This window comes from Herpailurus yagouaroundi, unplaced genomic scaffold, assembly GCF_014898765.1.
Source record: "Herpailurus yagouaroundi ecotype Mexico unplaced genomic scaffold, PumYag 163, whole genome shotgun sequence".
NCBI classification, from domain to species: Eukaryota; Metazoa; Chordata; class Mammalia; order Carnivora; family Felidae; genus Herpailurus; species Herpailurus yagouaroundi.
The window spans coordinates 58,139,250-58,157,356 of NW_024412404.1; the positions used below are offsets into that span (position 1 = coordinate 58,139,250).

General features: G+C 42.5%; 1 protein-coding gene across 9 annotated transcripts in view; it reads right to left on the reverse strand.

Moving 5' to 3' along the window:
* Positions 1 to 18,107, reverse strand: part of ATE1 (arginyltransferase 1) — a 157,501-nt gene that overhangs the window by 64,404 nt on the left and 74,990 nt on the right. For all 9 annotated transcript variants that reach the window (XR_005793710.1, XR_005793708.1, XR_005793709.1 and 6 more), the window contains exon 10: positions 15,661 to 15,760. Coding sequence is in view for 5 of the 9 variants with exons in the window: in XM_040486643.1 (XP_040342577.1) it covers positions 15,661 to 15,760 (100 nt within the window). In the remaining 4 variants the exon portion in view is untranslated. The remainder of the gene's footprint in view (positions 1 to 15,660; positions 15,761 to 18,107) is intronic.

The following is an 18,107-nucleotide window of genomic DNA, read 5'->3' on the forward strand; positions in this document are numbered from 1 at the left end:
AGAAGAATCTAGATTTAAGAGAACTGTGTGCGACACCACAGATTTTCTAGCAACATGGACTCGTGCATAGTATAAATCATCCTTAAACGGCTCTGGGGTGACACCGGCACAGGATGGAAGGTGTGGAACAGTCCCCCAGCAGTGGTCATGGAGCTCCCTCTGCTTCTCAGTGAGGTCATTTTCTTTTCTTTTTTTTTTTTTTTTTAATTAAAAAAAATTTTTTTGACATTTATTTTATTATTGAGAGACAGAGCATGAGCAGGGGAGGGGCAGAGAAAGGAGGAGACACAGAATCCGAAGGAGGTTCCAGGCTCTGAGCTGTCAGCACAGAGCCTAACGCGGGGCTCGAACTCACAAACCGCGAGATCGTGACCTGAGCCGAAGTCGGACGCTTAACCGACTGAGCCACCCAGGTGCCCCTTTTCAATTTTTTTAAAGGTTTATTTACTTTTGAGAGAGAGACAGACAGAACCCAAGTGGGGGAGGGGCAGAGAGCGAGGAAGACACAGAATCCGAAACAGGCTCTAGGCTCCAAGCTGTCAGCACAGAGCCCGACGTGGGGCTCAAACTCACGAACTGTGAGATCGTGACCTGAGCCGAAGTTGGATGCTTAACTGACTGAGTCACCCAGATGTCCCTCAGCATGGTCATTTTCAATGCACTGCTCTATATCCAAGATAATTATGCTACTCAAGATTGCTTCCCTTTGGCTAATACACAAACTCAGACTGCAAGGCTTTTGAAGTGTCACATACGAGAATCTTATCATTGCCTTATTTTTGCATATGAAGACCTAAGAACCAAGAGAACATCTGTAGGTACAAGAAGGAAAGAAGATCTGTGCCGTGATGTAAAGTCCTGGAGGGGTGGGAACTGGTTTCATTCTAGCATCAACACTGAGGTAGAATACCCAGCAAGATAAACAGTAGTTGAACACGTAAAACATATGTGCTTCTCTAAGACACCTTAGTTCCAAACACGCTAGGCTGAAGCACATCAACACAGAACGTGCCAAACCTCAATCCCAGTAAAGCTGAAAACGAGCATAACCTCCTCTCTGACTACGTCGATGGCAACATTGTGCTTCCGCACTAAAAAAGATGAACTGAATATAGCTGCTAGGATAAGTTCACATGGCTATTAGGCTGTCAAGTTGTTTTTTGTTTCCTACAAAGCAAGGAAACCAGAATGACTTACAAATACTAAAGACAGACCCTACCATGCATATAAGAACTAGGAAAAGAAAGCATCACATTTTGGAATCTTTGACCTTATTCATTGTTGTTGCTGTTCCTCCTGAGAGACCTCAAGATTTGCCAGCTATATCTCATAGTACAGAAACATTAAATTACTTTTAAGTTGACATGAAGGCCACCCATAAACCCCCTAGAGAAAATTTAAGACAGTCCTGGAGCCATCAGTGAGTATATGGCTCCACAGGGTTAGGAATTAGAGGCAAGAAACCTCTCTTTGGTGGGTCATACAGGATGGTTTGTTTCAAGACCGTTATGGTGAACCCCAAATTAATCCTTCTGGCAGTTCCTTTCTGACAGCAACAGTCAAATTACCCGTGGTAATTCGGCAACAAGCGCTACAGACTTTAATGGCAAGTGGGTGGCCTTTAAACGGGGATTCCAAACCTTGGTAGGACGGAGAATTCTTTGGGCCAGAGGCTGTCATGTGTACAGCAGAACGTGTCGCAGCACCCCGGGCCTCTACTCACTACATGTCAGTAGCACACGCACCCCTCCCCCGCTGTCCTAATTAAAAGGGTCTCTAGATATGGGGCAGGGCTGGGTGCTCAACTGCTCAACTGAGAACCACTGTTTAAGGGCAAGCAGCAACTGGAACTCTGGGTGGGAAGCCTCTCACTGCCCCACTCTAGCTAATATGTTCGATCATGAAATGAGTGAATGTGAGCTAAAAATAGCGTTTAGACTATAAATTTACATAACACAATTATCAAGACTAGGAAAGACTATACCGTATCGTTATCTCAAGGGCTTTACACACAATGAACTTTTTTCAATTAGATACATTTCTAAATCAACCTGTTTAAAAATAAACCTTTTGGGGCGCCTGGGTGGCTCAGTCGGTTGAGCATCTGACTTTGGCTCAGGCCATGATCTCACGGCTTGTGAGTTCGAGCCCCGTGTCAGGCTCTGTGCTGACAGCTCAGAGCCTGGAGCCTGCCTCGGATTCTGTGTCTCCCTCTCTCTCTGCCCCTCCCCCATTCATGCTCTGTCTCTCTCTGTCTCAAAAATAAATAAAACATTAAAAAAATAAAAATAAAAAAATAAGTAAATAAACCTTTTAATTCAAATATAACCCATATATAATATAATACAGGACTGCCACTTCAGAATTACAAAGTATTTGCAATGCTTTTCCAGTCTGAATAACCAACGCAAGAGTATCTTCACTGCTCACCTGACAGTTCAAACACAACTTTCTCATTACCTTAAAAGAAAACAATCTTTTAATAAACTTACCCTTAATGAATATTGCTGAAATCATAAAGAGATCTATCCTGTAGAAATGCCAAAGGATACCACTTTATTTGGCATAGATATGTACTTTCCCTCTAACCAATAATCCAATTAAGTCATCATTCTCACATTGCCATCCGTCCATTTGTCCAAAGATTTACTGAACATTTACTATAAATCAGGGATTGTTGCTAAAATTGAATAATACACGAGCTCAAACTCCACCCCCTGAGACGTGTAGAGGCTAAAGAAACAGACAGATGGGAACACAGGGATTTATAACACAATACAGTCCGGCAAGGTTTCAGAGCGGGAGCAAACCGGAGATGAATCTTGTAAAGTGAAAGGAGCAGAGCAGAGCATCACTGTTTTAATATGCTGGCACAGAGAAGGTATTTTAAAAGCATGACACAGAAACCAGAAGTCATAGAGGAAAAGGATTAATAAACTGGGTGACATAAAAAATATTAACTTCCGTATAATAAATTATATGGCATAAACAATGATATAAAGCAAATGACAAAATGGGATGCGACTGGCAAATGAGAAATGTTTGGGATGACAACTGCTAATACACAAAGAACTTTTCATCGTGGTTTGAATCATTCTTGTAACTGAATTTTCACAAAACCTATCATCCTGTTTCAATGAAAGAGGTTCTCTGCATCTCCACGACCTTTTATTTTTTAAGTTATTTGGAAGAAATGTACAAGAGCAAATGACTTACTTGCACAGACCTTGGTACTGAAATCAAACATTCCCTGTAGAATAGGCTGGCCAGTGTCACTCTATAGGGAGAAACCTAAAGTTAAATAAGGTATTTGCTCATTTAACAGAATCAAGATTAAGTCTCAAAAAGGGGAAGCCGAGACGTTTTATCACGATACAAATATAATGACACAGAAGTTATTTAATTGAATTCTTTATTAAACTGGTTATGTTTAGGGCAGTGCCCTTAAGAAACTAAGAGTAATTACTCATCTGGGAGAAAAAAATTCAGTCCTGGCATTTAGCACAACCATACACAAAAAATTGCAGATTACTGAAGAGTGAAAGGTAAAACTGAAATTCTTAGAAGGAAAGAAAACATTTCCATGGCCACAGAAAAGGCAAAATTTTCTTGAACCCAACACAAAAGCCCTAAAGATAAATTGGACTACATTAAAATTAGGAATTTATGCTCATCAAAAGATACCATTAAGAGGAGAAAAAAAAAAAAAGGCAAGGAGTGGAAGGAAGTATCTGTAAAACATGTATGCAACAAAGGATTCTCATCCAGAATGCTAGAAGGACCTCTACAAATAAGAGACCGACAACAGATAAACGGGCCAAAGACTTGAAGAGACAACTCACAAATGGCCAGGAGACACATGATAAAGCCTTCAACTTTGTCAGTCAATGTCAAAATGCAAATCAACACCACGGTGCACCCCCCACGTTCCACTATCAGGATGGGAAGCACCTGGACCTTTCCTCTGCTGGGAGTAAAAGTGTAAATGAATACAGTCACTTAAACGACGGGCAGTAGGAACTAAACCTATGATCTAGCAAGTCCATACCTAGGTCTAAGCCCATCAAAAATACCTACACATGTCCAACCAAAGACATGTCTTCACATTGCACTTTCGTTAGCCAAACCTAGAAACAGTCCATCCCTAGGAGAATGGGCGTACAGGCAATGAGAATAAACCACCTACTGTTACACACAACCACATCAATAAACCTCACAAATACATTGCTGAGTGGAACAAGTCAGTCACAAAATAAAATACAATGAGTAATTCCACATAAAATATAAAAACAGGCAAGATGAATCTGCTGTGGTTATCTTTGAGGTGGGATAATAATCAAGGGGGGCATGAAACAGGCTTGTGGGGGGCTGGCATATTCTGCTTCTTGATCTTGGTGTTGGTTGCACAGTTGGAGACTGAAAATTTATCAAGCTGTGCAATTAAGAACAGTGCACATTTCTGTAGACACATCACATTTCAATAACCAGTTTAAAAAAAAAAAACCCACAGAGAGGCAGCAGAAAGAATTCTTGGAAAATCTAAACCGGACCACTGAGAGAGGACTTCACATTTTTCCTAAGCTCAGTGCTCCAACTAGAGGACCCACGAAGAAGCCAGCTCCCTACACACTTCTATACACCACTTTTCCTTCACTTCCCAGTTTTATTCCTTCAGACAGATGCCTGCCTTCCACATGCAACGCACGTCAGTAAAGTCACTGAGCACCTTGTATGTGCCAGTTCATGTGCTGGGCACTGAGGACAGCGACAGATCAGCCCTGGTTTGCTCGAGGACCTGACAAGCAGGAACCATGTCTGATCACATTCCTCTTGCCTTGGCATCTAGCACGACGTCTTCTACAGAGCAGGCCCTCCACAAACACTGACTGATCACGTACACCTACAAACAACTGGACCGCAGGGAGAGCTACAGGTAACACACTCGGAAATGACAAGAGTTCACAGGATCTGAAAGGCTTCTCCCGGCTTCGCTCAGCGCCCAGGGAGGAGAGCTGGTGGGGGCAGCCGGGAGGAGATACAGAGACTGGCTTCCCTGAAGAAGTGGCACAGGACTGTGGTCTGGAAAGGACGCTCCCAGCTGGGGACAAGAACACGGCGGGATAGGAACAGGAGGCAAGAGGCAGCACAAGGCCTGGCGGAAGGGAGGCTCCAGAGCATGTAAAGTCGTGCCTGACAGCTGGGGAAAGGGGTTGTGGGCAGGAGAAAAGCAAACTTTCTTTTTCAGGAGGTCAGGGCAGAGCTCGGTGGTAGTATTTTCCAAAAGCTCCAAAGACCATGGCTGTTTTTCAAGGATTAGAAATCATGCACTGCACCAAGCTTATTATTTCACTGTGGACAGACGGGAAAAGGATGGGAAAAGACACACGATCAAATACACTTCTATTCCCCAGTTAACATTTACTTTTAGTTAATATGCAAGCATTTTAGGATACTTCAAAATTACAAGTTGTAACTCATAACTCTGATAAACAAAGCCATTTATACGAACTTCAATTCAAACTCCCCCTTATTTTACTAAAATTAAAATGTGAGGAGAGCCTGGTGGGCTCAGTCAGTAAAGCATGTGACTCTCGGTCTCGGGGTTGTAAGTTGAAGCCCCATGTTGGGTGTAGAATTTACTTTAAAAGATAAAATCTTTTTTGAAAAAATATGAGTTAATTCAAACTCTGGGCAAGCTAAGCATATTGAACTTCAATTTTCTCATTTGTAATGAGAAACTTAAAAACACATGACCCATAAGGAACTGCTTTTTGACTCTGATGTGGCAAATTTCCACCTGTGACAATTTTAGAAGCAAGAATTTGTGATGAGCATGTGAATTCTTTTACCTCCCACGGCCTGCAGGAGGCATCAAAAATCCCTTACTAAAATTATTCGGTGGTCATTTTTTCTACTGACTATGTCTAACTCACTGGACATTTAACATCCAAAAAAGAAATGCTGAGTCAAAAACCCCAGAGTTTTGTTCTGTGCTGTGGGTAGCTGATGAGATCATTTGTATTTCTTTCAGACCAACAGTAGCAAAGTCACTACCACGTGTACCCAAATGCATCACCCCGGGCTGCAATACTGTAGTAAAATAACACATGCTAATTTGTCTGGTCAGGAAACTGAAACGCCTGGGAGCTTGTGGGAGCTTGGGGATTTCAACAGCCCGTGATTCTGCAGATGCAGCTTTGTAAACCCCAAGTTTTTCCCGTAGCTGCTTTTGTAACAGTAATGCCAGCTACCTCCTTTCAGGCAAGCCCTTGCAGAATTCCAGAGGTGCTGTCTGACCACGATCGTGCTGAGGCACCGAGCTGAAGAATGATTAATCACAGATGAATTCGCTTTTTGTTTCTTTTCTGACATTTCCGAACCCTTTCTGATGTTTCAACTATCTGATGTCTGGCCATGTCATGCTACCAAAGCAGACTGCCTGAAGTCACTGTTTACTTTGGCCCCCATACAAGTCTGGATAAGAATTTAGTCAAAACACCTCTTTCACATCACAGAATGGCCTTACGGCAGAACTCCGAGAGACAACACGAAGGAGTTTTAAACATTACACCTACCGTCATTTCTATTTACTCCAATTTCTACTTTTAAGGAAATCAAACAGTTTTAAAACGTATGGGAAGGGGTCACACTGGAAGAGTATAAACTAAGCTTTACAGGTAAACATTAAACAGTCTGGAAGCACGGGAAAACTCATTTAAAAAGTGTTTAGAAAACAAACCAGACAGATTTAAACCAACAGCTCGATTTTTAAGAGCATATAAAATAATAATGTATGGCTGTATATGTATATAAACTATATAACATATCTATATAAGCTGTATAATGCACCTATAAAATAAACAAGCACAAAGCAGCAGCCGCGTTCCTGGTGGTTAGGCAGAGTGAAGAGAAAACCTGCTCAGGTGCTCACCCTCTGAGATTCCCTGCGCTCCAGAAAGTGACTCCTCCCATCACCAAGCAGAGTTGTGCTCAGTCAGTTCCCTGCCCCTCACCAGCGGCAGGCTCAGGAACAGACAAGAGGCACAACTCCAAGAGGTAAAATGAGCGAAGTGGGCCAGGAGGCTTCTTAGTGAGAGATACAGACAACCGCACACACGTTGGGAGCACTGCTGTCAAAGAAAACCAGAAAATCACAAGCGTGGGTGAGAATGTGGGGAAATCAGAACCTGTGTGCACAGCCGCCACGGAAAACAGCGTGGTGAGTCTTCAAAAAGTTACACATAAAATTGCCATATCATCCAGCAATTCCACTTCTGGGAAGATACATAAAGGAACTGAAAGCAGAAACCCGAACAGGTATCTGCACACCCGTGTTTGTAGCAGCATTACTCACAATTGCCAAAAGGTGGGAACACCCCGAGCGTCCGTCAGCCAGTGAACGCATAAACATAATGTGGCATATGGGTACAATGGGGTGTTATTTGCCTTAAAAAGGAGGGAAATTCTTACACTTGCTACAACATGGAAGAACCGCGAGGACATCATGCTAAGTTAAATAAGCCAGTCACGAAACGATAGACAGTGCAGGACTCCAGTCACAGGAGGCACCTAGCACAGTCAAATTCAGAGACGAAAGTAGAATGTGGTCACCGGGGCCTGTCAGGGAGAGAGCGGGGAGCTACTGTCTCACAGATACAGAGTGTCAGTTTTGCAAGCTGAGAAGAGTCCTGGAGATGGATGGTGGTGGTGGCTGCACAGCCACACGAACGTAACCTCTAGAACCTCTAGGACGTAACCTCTAAAACCGTACACTTCAGAATGGTTAAGATGGCCAATTTTGTTACATATATTTGACCACAATAAAAATATTTGTTAAGAAAAAGAGAGGCACAGGAGAAGACGTAGCTCTTTTCTGATTCTAGCCACTACGAATGGCCTGTGATGCCCAAATGGGCAGCCCAAATGTCCTTCTGGGCACCACCAGAGAAGCAGAGCTGGAAGACAGGCGTCACCGGCCTCGGCGGCCAGAAAGCTGCACCCTCCCCGCCTACTGTGGCAGGAGGACTCCTCCAGGGAGAGACTCTTCTAGGTTGAAAACACAATTTCTGTTCATGTCAGCCAGCTCCTGAGCCCCCAAACTGGCACTGATTTATGCTACAACTATACCGAATCCCATGAACATGGCCATGATTATTACAACAGTTAATGTGAACACTAATAACATATCAAGAAATTTCCTTTCATTAATGACTATTTTCAGCTCTCATTCAATTCATCTGTGACTATCCTATGCCTTACTTCTAAGACTATAGGCCCAGACAAAACACATCTTACTCTGGGGCGCCTAGGTGGCTCAGTCCATTGAGTGTCTGCCTTTAGTTCAGGTCAGGATCTCGAAGTTCGCGAGTTTGAGCCTTGTGTCAGGCTCTGTGCTGACGGCTCGGAGCCTGGAGCCTGCTTCAGACTCTGTGTCTCCCTCTCTGCCCCTCCCCTGCTCACACTCTATCTCTCTCAAAAACAAAGAAACAGTAAAAAAAAAAAAAAAAAAAAAAAAAAAAAAAAAAAAAAAAAAAAAAAATTTAAAAAACATGATCTTACCATGCAGTGTTTTTGTAAATCAATCTTTTACACACACATACACACACACGGAAAATCATAAGAATTCATTAAAAATGCATGTCAGAGAATGTGATGCACAAAAATAATAGTGCTATAAGCTACCCAACCACGCACACTCCGAGAGGAGAATTTACGGCAACGTGCTCCACTTACGTTAACTATGAAGACGGCCATGAGATGATTTTCATCTTGCAGTGTTCATCACTAGCAAGACAAGCAAAATCAAAACACATCATCATGTCAAGAAATGCATTGTAGGCTCGAGTCAGGGTATTAAATGAAATGCCTTACAAAGATGAATTCACCTAAGCCAACTCGGCACATCTCTAGGTATGAACGCATATGGAAATGAAGTGACTTTGCCAAAACTCTCACATTGAGCCATCACAAACTTCTCAGATCAGTTCGGCTCAATTCAGGGTCAATTCTGAGCCTGCACAGCTCAACACAGAATGATTTCTATCTACATGGACATCTCCACCTCTAAGTGATCTCCATCCTACAACATGTGTTTCGGTCGTCTGCTACCGAGTACTAAACCACTCCAAATCTCAGTGGCTGAAAACCACACTAATTTATTATTCCTCGTGATTCTGTGAGTTGGCTACAGCTCAGTCAGGGGGTTCTCGTGTCGGTATCTCTTAGGCTCAATCAAGGTAGTGGCATGCAGCCAGAAGCTTGGCGGGGGCTGAAACCCCCAGGATGCTGCTGCCATCTCTGTCCAGCAGCAGTCGGCCCTTTTACATGATGACGGCTGGCTCCCCCGGCAGAGGAAGGGAAAGCTGCCAGCCCTCTTAAGGTGTGGGCCTCAAGCCCCCCGAGAGTTCGTTCCGTGGTATCCTGTTAGTGCAAGTCACAAGGCCAGTCCAATTGAGGGAAACAGAATCTACTTCTGATGGACGGAACAGCACGCACACACCAGGTGAGAGGAACTGACGACGACACCCTTGGAAACCAGCTACCGAGCCACAGTCCTCCCTACACATGACGAGAAACTTCAGCATGCCTTTGTGAAAACCCATTACTCAATAAAAAGAGAGCAGGTAAAACCCGCTCTTCTGCGTACCCTGGACCTGCCGTTACATGCTTTCATTTGCTCTACTTCATATAATCAGTGTACTAGACGGTAAAGGCTGTAACTAAACAGGTCCAAATCTACGCGAGAAAAATCCAAATGAAACATTGCTCTGGTCTCGGGTCTGGTTCGGTACCCCTGGGCGCCACTTCGCGCACTGTGCGATCTACGTGCCCCCTCGGCTGTAACCTCCATCAGGGCGGGGCATCCGCACCGTTTACAGCTGTATTCCCAGTGTCTGCAGGATCTACGACACTGCCCCTTCTCAGTGACCGAAAATACGCCTATTTGAAGATCTACTCCTTCTTTCTTTAATACCCAATAGAAAACACTTCTGTCGATTTTTCAATGTGGCAAAAACATGCCGTTACTGATGCTTTAAACACTTAGCTATTCTCCAAGGAAGAAGATATACTTTTAACTACCATTGTAGTTATATGCTAAATTTACCCTCACTAAACCTTGAAAACAAGAGATTTTATAATAGTGTGCCATTCATTTTCTGTGAGTTATCTTTTGCTAGTGTCTAGTTCTGGGCCCTCAAATTGCAATGTGAACTATTCATGCCGGAACCGGCATCTACCTTGCAATTTTGAACAGCACATTTCTAATTGAGACTTCCTACTTTTATTTTTTTATTTTTTTTTTTAATTTTTTTTCAACGTTTATTTATTTTTGGGACAGAGAGAGACAGAGCATGAACGGGGGAGGGGCAGAGAGAGAGGGAGACACAGAATCGGAAACAGGCTCCAGGCTCTGAGCCATCAGCCCACAGCCCGACGCGGGGCTCGAACTCACGGACCGCGAGATCGTGACCCGGCTGAAGTCAGACGCTTAACCGACTGCGCCACCCAGGCGCCCCGAGAATTCCTACTTTTATAAGCAGTTGTGCTATTCCTTCATAACTGAGAGTTCTCATTTGCTGAAAATATAATAGAATATCCTCTGGTGAAACGAAAATATCTATAAGTAGAACAAAATAGCCATTTTATTCTGCCCACAAACATCTGAGCTCAGACTTTTTCGGCCCTCAATGGACAAGGCCAAAATGAAGAGATACCCTGTGGCACAACACGGGACTGATTCCTGAGAGGTTCACCACTCTTAGCACCAACCCCAAGAGTTCAGTGCCACTTTCCTCCAAACAAAAGGCAAGTGTCTACAATTCTACAAATTTCCATAAAGGGAGGCAGAACTGGTGTGAACTAGCATAAGCCTCTGCTTCTCCCCAGCATCTGAACTAAACTAAGAAGTCTGGTTAATAGCACAAGCAGGCCACTTGGAAATTTGGGTGCCATTTATCAGCATATAAACACAGAACCTTGACAGGTCTCAGCGAAAGCACAAGTAATGATTCTGTGCATGCTACCCAACTGGGAAGGTGCTATCCTATCAGTGCAAGAAGATTCTACACTCAAGTTGAGATAAAAACACAATATATCCTGAGGTGCCTGGCTCGTTGTTGGTAGAACATACAACTCCTGACCTCAGGGTTGTGAGTTCAAGCCCCACACTGGGTGTAGAGCTTACTTAAAAACAACAACAACGATATATCTCATTTCTACATCATTCCCATTTTACAGTTGCAAAAACCGAGACCAGCTATGGTTAAGCAACTTCTCCAAAGTGTTGCACACTCCTGTACCACCACCTCCCTTCGATGCCAGAGTACTTAGCGGTATTCCATGATATCCAGTCATAGTCCGTTAGAACTGCCTGCATGTCTTAACGAAGTTCTAACCTATTTGCTAAGCAGAAGCTATCCTATTCACACTCAGTAAACACTTGTGAAACAAATGAGGGAGCTTCTCACTATTCTACATGCTTCTCAACTCTCAGCGCTAGTATTGCTTCTCATGAAGTCAGTAAATGTCTACTGAAAGTTAAACATCTCTTGTGTGGCAGGCACTGTTAGGTACTTGTATACGTGACGAAGATAAACATCACGAGGGTCTCACGAGCATATGCACAGGAGACAGACTTGAATTTTGGAAAGAATTGTAGACTGCTAAGGGAGGAGGGGGTGGGGTGGCTGGGTGGTCAAGTCTAGCCTTAGTGTCCAGTACAGGTTATTGGAGCAAGTGACCGCTAGGCTGCGGAACGATGAATGAGGAGTTTGCGAGCATGGAGGATGTATAGAGAGAGAGAGAGAGAGAGAGAGAAAGAGAAACAAGAGATCAGTAAGGGTAAAGGGAACACCCAGCTGAAAGATTCCAGTCACTCAGCCTTAGACGTTCCAGGACCCAGGTAACAAAGCGTAGATACGAACTTCTTCAATATGAGTGATTCTCACTTTAATAAACAGAAAAGAGCCAACTTTAAAATGAGAAGTAATCATTTTTCCAGTTCATTATTAGGCTCTGAGATGTGAAAAATTAATATGGTGTGGTGGTTCTCAAGCTTGCCTTCACATTAGAATCCTCTGAGCATTAAAAAAACAATTGATGCCCATGGTTGAGCCCCAAATCTTAGAAGATAGGGCCCAAGTATCAGTATCTTTTTAAAGTTCCCCAGGTCATCCTATGGGGCACCTGAGTGGTCAGTTGGTTGAGTGTCCGACTCTTGATTTTGGTTCAACTTATGATCCCAGGGTCATGTGATCGAGCCCCGCATCAGGATGTGTGCTAAGTGTGGAGCCTGCTTGAGATTCTCTCTCCTCTCTCTCTCTCTCTCTCTCTCTCTCTCTGCCCCTCTCCCCCATTGGAAAGTGTGCACACGCTCTCTCTCAAAAAAAAAAGTTCCACAGGTCACCCTAAAGTATAGCCAAATGGATGACAGCAACAACTCAAAAGCAAAGCAGCACTGAGCCTTGGTCTGGTCCTGAAATGACCCCTCACCTTCCCATGGGCTGACTTCCTGTCAATCAAATCTCAGCCTCAATATGACTCCTCAGAGTGGCCTGCCCTGACCCCGACTCTAAAGGAGCCACACCTAGTATGTGCCACATAACACAGTGCTTATTCCTGACGTCTGTCTTATTATCTTGCTGTAGGTGTTCCAACAGAATGGAAGTTCCTTGAGACTAGGGATCTTGCTGCACTTCCAGTAGGAGGTCAGGAAGTACTTTATGAATGAACGAATGAAGTAATAAGCCAGAGGACAGGTAGGCATGGGGGTATCTCTCATGGATATGGAATTTAAAAAATAATATCCTGAAGCTATAATTCTGAGAAATTTCGGTTGCGTATGATTAAGCCAGACTGACCGAACGGCACGGAGAACATTTTTTAACTCTTAGCTAAAAACTAGACAAGCCAGATGTCTATTTCCAAGCAGAGCTCTACCTAAGGAGACTGAAGAACACACAGCATTTACTCTGGACTGGAGTCAACAAAGGTGGAATTAAAAGTCTTCATGCAGAGGGAAGGGGGGATGAAAATATGGTCACCATTTCCATGAATAGCAAAAAAAGAAGAAATAGGTCAAAATACGGAGCAATTAAGATTTGAGCTTAGGCATGAGGAAAAACTCGCTGAGGGAAATCCTGCGACACTACAGCAGCCATTACAGATGAGAAGTAAAAGTGAAATTTCTGCGGGTCCCTAAGACTGGCAAAAAAAATGCTTCCATTTAGAAGGGTCGCGCACAAGTACACAGAGGAAGATGAATATCCAAGATGGCTAGAATTTTCTTCTGATTGTTATTATTGTACTACAATATCTATAGTACCTGAGCTTCCTACCTGAGCTTCTTTAGATCTGGTGCCACAAAAATGAGCCAGAAGGAAAAAATACCAGTAAGAACAGTACCAAGTAAGTCTTTTTGGAAAGCAGAAATATGTCCGTGCTTTTCCTTCTTCATAGAATATATGTTTAGGGGCATGTGGGTGGCTCAGTCAGTTAAGCATCCGACTTCAGCTCAGGTCATGATCTCGCGGTTAGTGGGTTTGAGCCCCACGTCGAGCTCTGTGCTGATGGCTCGGAGCCTGAGGCTTGGAGCCTGCCTCGCATTCTATGTCTCCCTCTCTTTCTGCCCCTCCCCTGCTTGTGCTCTGTCTCTCTCTCAAAAAATAAATAAACATTTAAAAAATTTTTAAAAAGAACATATGTTTGGACCTATCAACTAAATTAATAATGCAGGCATAAAGGAAATATTCGAATATTAAATTCACAAGTTACCTACACTATACACTTAAATGAGATGAAATGCCAGCAGAGTGCCTTGACCAGACTACCTGGGCTGTCAGCATAAAACCAGCAAGGTAATGTGTATCACCCTTCTTTCAAAGCCAGTTCTGTTAGATCCACAGCTTCTAACAATGGAAACATCCCTTCCCCATACTTTCCGTACTTAACATCAACACTCTGGAACCACTTTTGTTCGTTCCCATATATAGTTAATCACCAAGTTTTACGGAGTATTCCTTTGTACGGGGGGGGGGGGGGAGGGGGCGGGGGGTGAGGGAGGGGAAATTTACGGGTTAACAAGATTTAAGAGATCTACCAACCAAACTGTACAGGCCTCGTCTGGGTTCAAAGTCAAACTGCAAAACAAACGGACACTGACTAGATACAGAAAGGTACTTAGAAATACCGTTAATACTTTTGAGGTGTGATGATGAGACTGCGTGTATTTTCAAAATGCTCTTGTCTTTTAGAAATACACACCATGAACAGATGAAATGATATTCTGGATTTGTTCCAAAATAATTCAAAAGATGATGGAGGAGGGAATGGGGAAGAAAGAACAGATGAAACAAGAGGCACTGATGGGCTGAAGCTGGATAATAGGTACACGGGGTTCAAGTACACTTTTCAATTTGGTTTGTTTGAAAAATTTCCCTACCTTAAAAAAGTCATAACTTATACATTCGAATATGTTTTTTGATGTATAAATGCGGTGCACTTGGCCGGGAAAAGGGTTTCCAGCTGCCTAAATACCTCAGAGAAGCTTTCAAGTCATTCAGAGTCCTCTGGTTACCCATTTTTTATAGGACTAGGCCCTGGGCAAATCCTTACTTCCCTGCTCCTTCTCTTTGCTATGTGCTTCCCCATCAGCCCTACTCTACATCAGGCCACTTACCAAACCACTGGCCTGACCTGTTTTCATGTAAAATGCTTCCCATCTTCACCTAGATTACAAATTTTCAGAGGAAGATTCATGTTTACATCTTTTTGCCTCTTCAGAGCTTACAGCAGTGTTCTAAGTAGAGCAAAGGTGTTCGGTTACTGCTTTTCAGGTGGGCAGGATATAGGGAGTCTGCTCCCTCACACTTCTCTGTACTTCCCAGAGTTTTTACACACAGTAGGCCACTAATCCTTAGGAAACATCAAAGAGTTTCATTAAAGAGAATATAAAAGGCAAAACTGTTTTAAAAGGGAAATTGTGAAATACAGTTAAATCTCACAATAGTACGATGAATTAAAAAGTCAGAGCGGTAAATGCCGTGGTTCTCACTACAGAAAGCTTAATTTCTGAGGCAGCAAAGCGTTATCCTTAATTAACCCATGTTCAAAGCCCAAATCCTGTGCCCTGAGACAAAAATTATATTAAAGATTCATCTTTCTATAATGAAAACCTTATAAACATTTGCATTACTATTATTATTTTTATTATTGAAAATACCTCACTGCTTACATTGAGCTCCAATTTTTCTGGACTGTGACTGGGTCCAAAGGAAACAAAGCTAAAACAGAAGGGAGGGACAAAATAAATGGGGCCGGGGGGGGGGGGGGAAGGGTCAGGATCCACCCGGAAATGGTAGATTCCTACTAGTGGGTATACCCCAAGTAAGCAGGGCCCTGCTGAATGTTCCAGAATACCTGAGATTTTTAAATATTTGGTTAATTTCTACAGATTAACCTGTATTAAGCAAATATTAAGCACCTATGTGCCCAGCAGTGTTCTAAGCCATGGACAAGCCAGATTTCATGCAAAGTTCATGGAATAATTCATGACATACATTCGAAATATGCAACCAAGTTAACCTCAAATGATGAGAACCCAGAAAAGCACTAATTTTCATGAAATGTATGTACAAGCAGACACGTGAAAATCAGCTTTACCTTATATTTCATCTTGGGACATGAATGAATGTAGAAACCCATATAATAATAGCTGAGTTGAGATGTTTTCTGATGAAGCTGCCTCGTAAAAGCAATTTCTCTGCCAAAAGAAGAATAAAGACGAAGGCACAGTGAAATCTAGCTCCGATATTCAAAGTACTGTGTAATCTGATGTCCAATATCTGATGAAATCTGGAATTGTGACATTAGGCTATGAAGAAACTCCAAGTGTTGAAAGAAAAACAATTTCAAAAGTACTGTAAGATAACTTTTACTAAAGAAAGATACAACAACACTACATTAGTTTGAGCAAATGCATCTAAGTTCATGCTTTACACTTTATTGAGCTAATTAGTTGATCAAAAATTCAAAGAGCATAAAAGCAGAGATTTATTTAGTACATTACTCATCATCCCCTGGAGTTCTCAAAAGATTAGGTTTATCAAGTTAAAAACAAATTTTATAAAACTCAAAAGCCAACTCATTTCAGGAAAAAGGACTCTGATTATGACCATTTACATGCACATCCTTGCAAGTGTGTCTGCTGTAGAACTCTCTCCTACATCGAGACGCTACTCTAATATTTATTTTCCCTAAAACTAAAGAGTGGAAAAAAACTATGCTATCTCACCACTTTTCCTGTTTGTTGGGCATAGGCAAGGATTAACCGAACAAAGATGCTGTCAGCAATGTCCATGCTTGGAGTGGTTTTCATTTGTATCGGGATAAATCTGGGCACAGAACTTCATCCTACCCGCCCAAGTGAATGACTGGCTGTATTTAAGAGTTTTAAGCAAAGCTTCAGTACATTTCTAAAGTAAGAGAAAAGTTGTTCGTTTCGTTTTTACGTTTGTTTCTTGAAGATTTTCTTCTTTTCTTTCTTTCTCTTTTTCTCTTTTGTAGCAACAAATGCTTGAAATTCAAGTGAATAGCCTGTGCATTTTGCAAGTTCAAATTTAAATCACTGAAAAGGTGTGACCCTATAAATTCATCTGTAAAATAAAAGTATCTCTAAATCCAAGCAGACTGAACGTTAGTGGTCTGTAACAGAATAAATCCTACCAACCCTGGAACGAATCCACTTGGAAGGTTCAAAGTGAGGAAGGACGCCCGGCCACAAGGGCACTCTGCTTGGTCCTGCGCTGCCACTCCCTCCCTCAGCTGTCCGGGCCCAAACCTAGGAGCCACCCTCAACCATTCTTCTCCTCTCACTCCCATGTCCGACCCGTGTCGACAAATCCAGGTGGCTCAACCTCCAAAATTTATGGGGGGGTCTGACCGCTTGTCATTACCTCCACCGCAGCCACTATGGTCCAAGCCCGCATCCTGGCTCCCCTGGCTGACTATTGCAACTGACTGGCTTCCCAGTGTGCTCTCTTGCCCCTCTATAAATCCCGCAGAGTGGTAACCAGTCGTTGTTTTACAATATTAATCAGATCAGGTAACCTCCCTATATCTTACCTTCAGATTTTTGCACAGCTGGCTCCTTTCCTTTTTTTCTGGGCTCCTCCAATGTCACCTGACCAAGAGGTCTTTCCTGACCACCCTATTCAAAAAGGACCTCACCCTGGCACTGTGACTACTTCTGTCACAGCATAACGGAGTATCTAAATTTATGTTGTTGGTATCCTCATTACGATTTGCTTTGACAAAGCTGGAAACCCTGTCTTATTCACTTCTATGAATCATGCCCAGGACACATAGATTCTTCTCAAATAAATATGTTAGACAAATTAACTCATTTCTAAAATCCACCTTGCTAACAAAACATAAATTAATGCCATGTTCATGATCCCCAATTCAAACATTTTTTTAAATCTACAGACTATGTTATATAAAAATCTATACTGATTATACATTAAAATACAAAAACTAAATTCATTGTAAATTGCTTAAGAAATTGAAGGAATGGAGGGGAAACTAAATGAGTTTCACTGAAATACACTATAATCAATAATAGAATTGGCAATTTACAACCTACTCTCCCCAATTTTGCTTGGAAATGTCAATCTCCTGGCTGCCTTTCCTCTTCCATAAACTCAGCCACTCAGATCCCCCAGGCCACTACAAACAAGTGACGAGGCTGTAATCCAGTGGCAGCCTCCCCGCTCCCAACTGGCAACAATGTTCGTGCTCTCAGTCTCCTTTGCTTCCTCCTCAAAGCTCTCCGGCTCTAGCCGGAGATCTACCAAATCTACCAAATCTCTATCTCTTAGAGATCTACCAAACAGTAAATAGAACTCTTTATAATTTTGCTAGGAATTGATTATTTACTATCTCAAATGCAGCAGGATTTCTATATCTCCTGGCTTATTGAGACATGAAATGATATTTCATACATAGGCTGGGATTCACTATGTGGGAATAAATATTCATAAAGTTTATCTGAGAAGTCTAAACAAATCCATAAGCTATATACTGTAAAGTGGAAAAGTAGATAAAAAAAT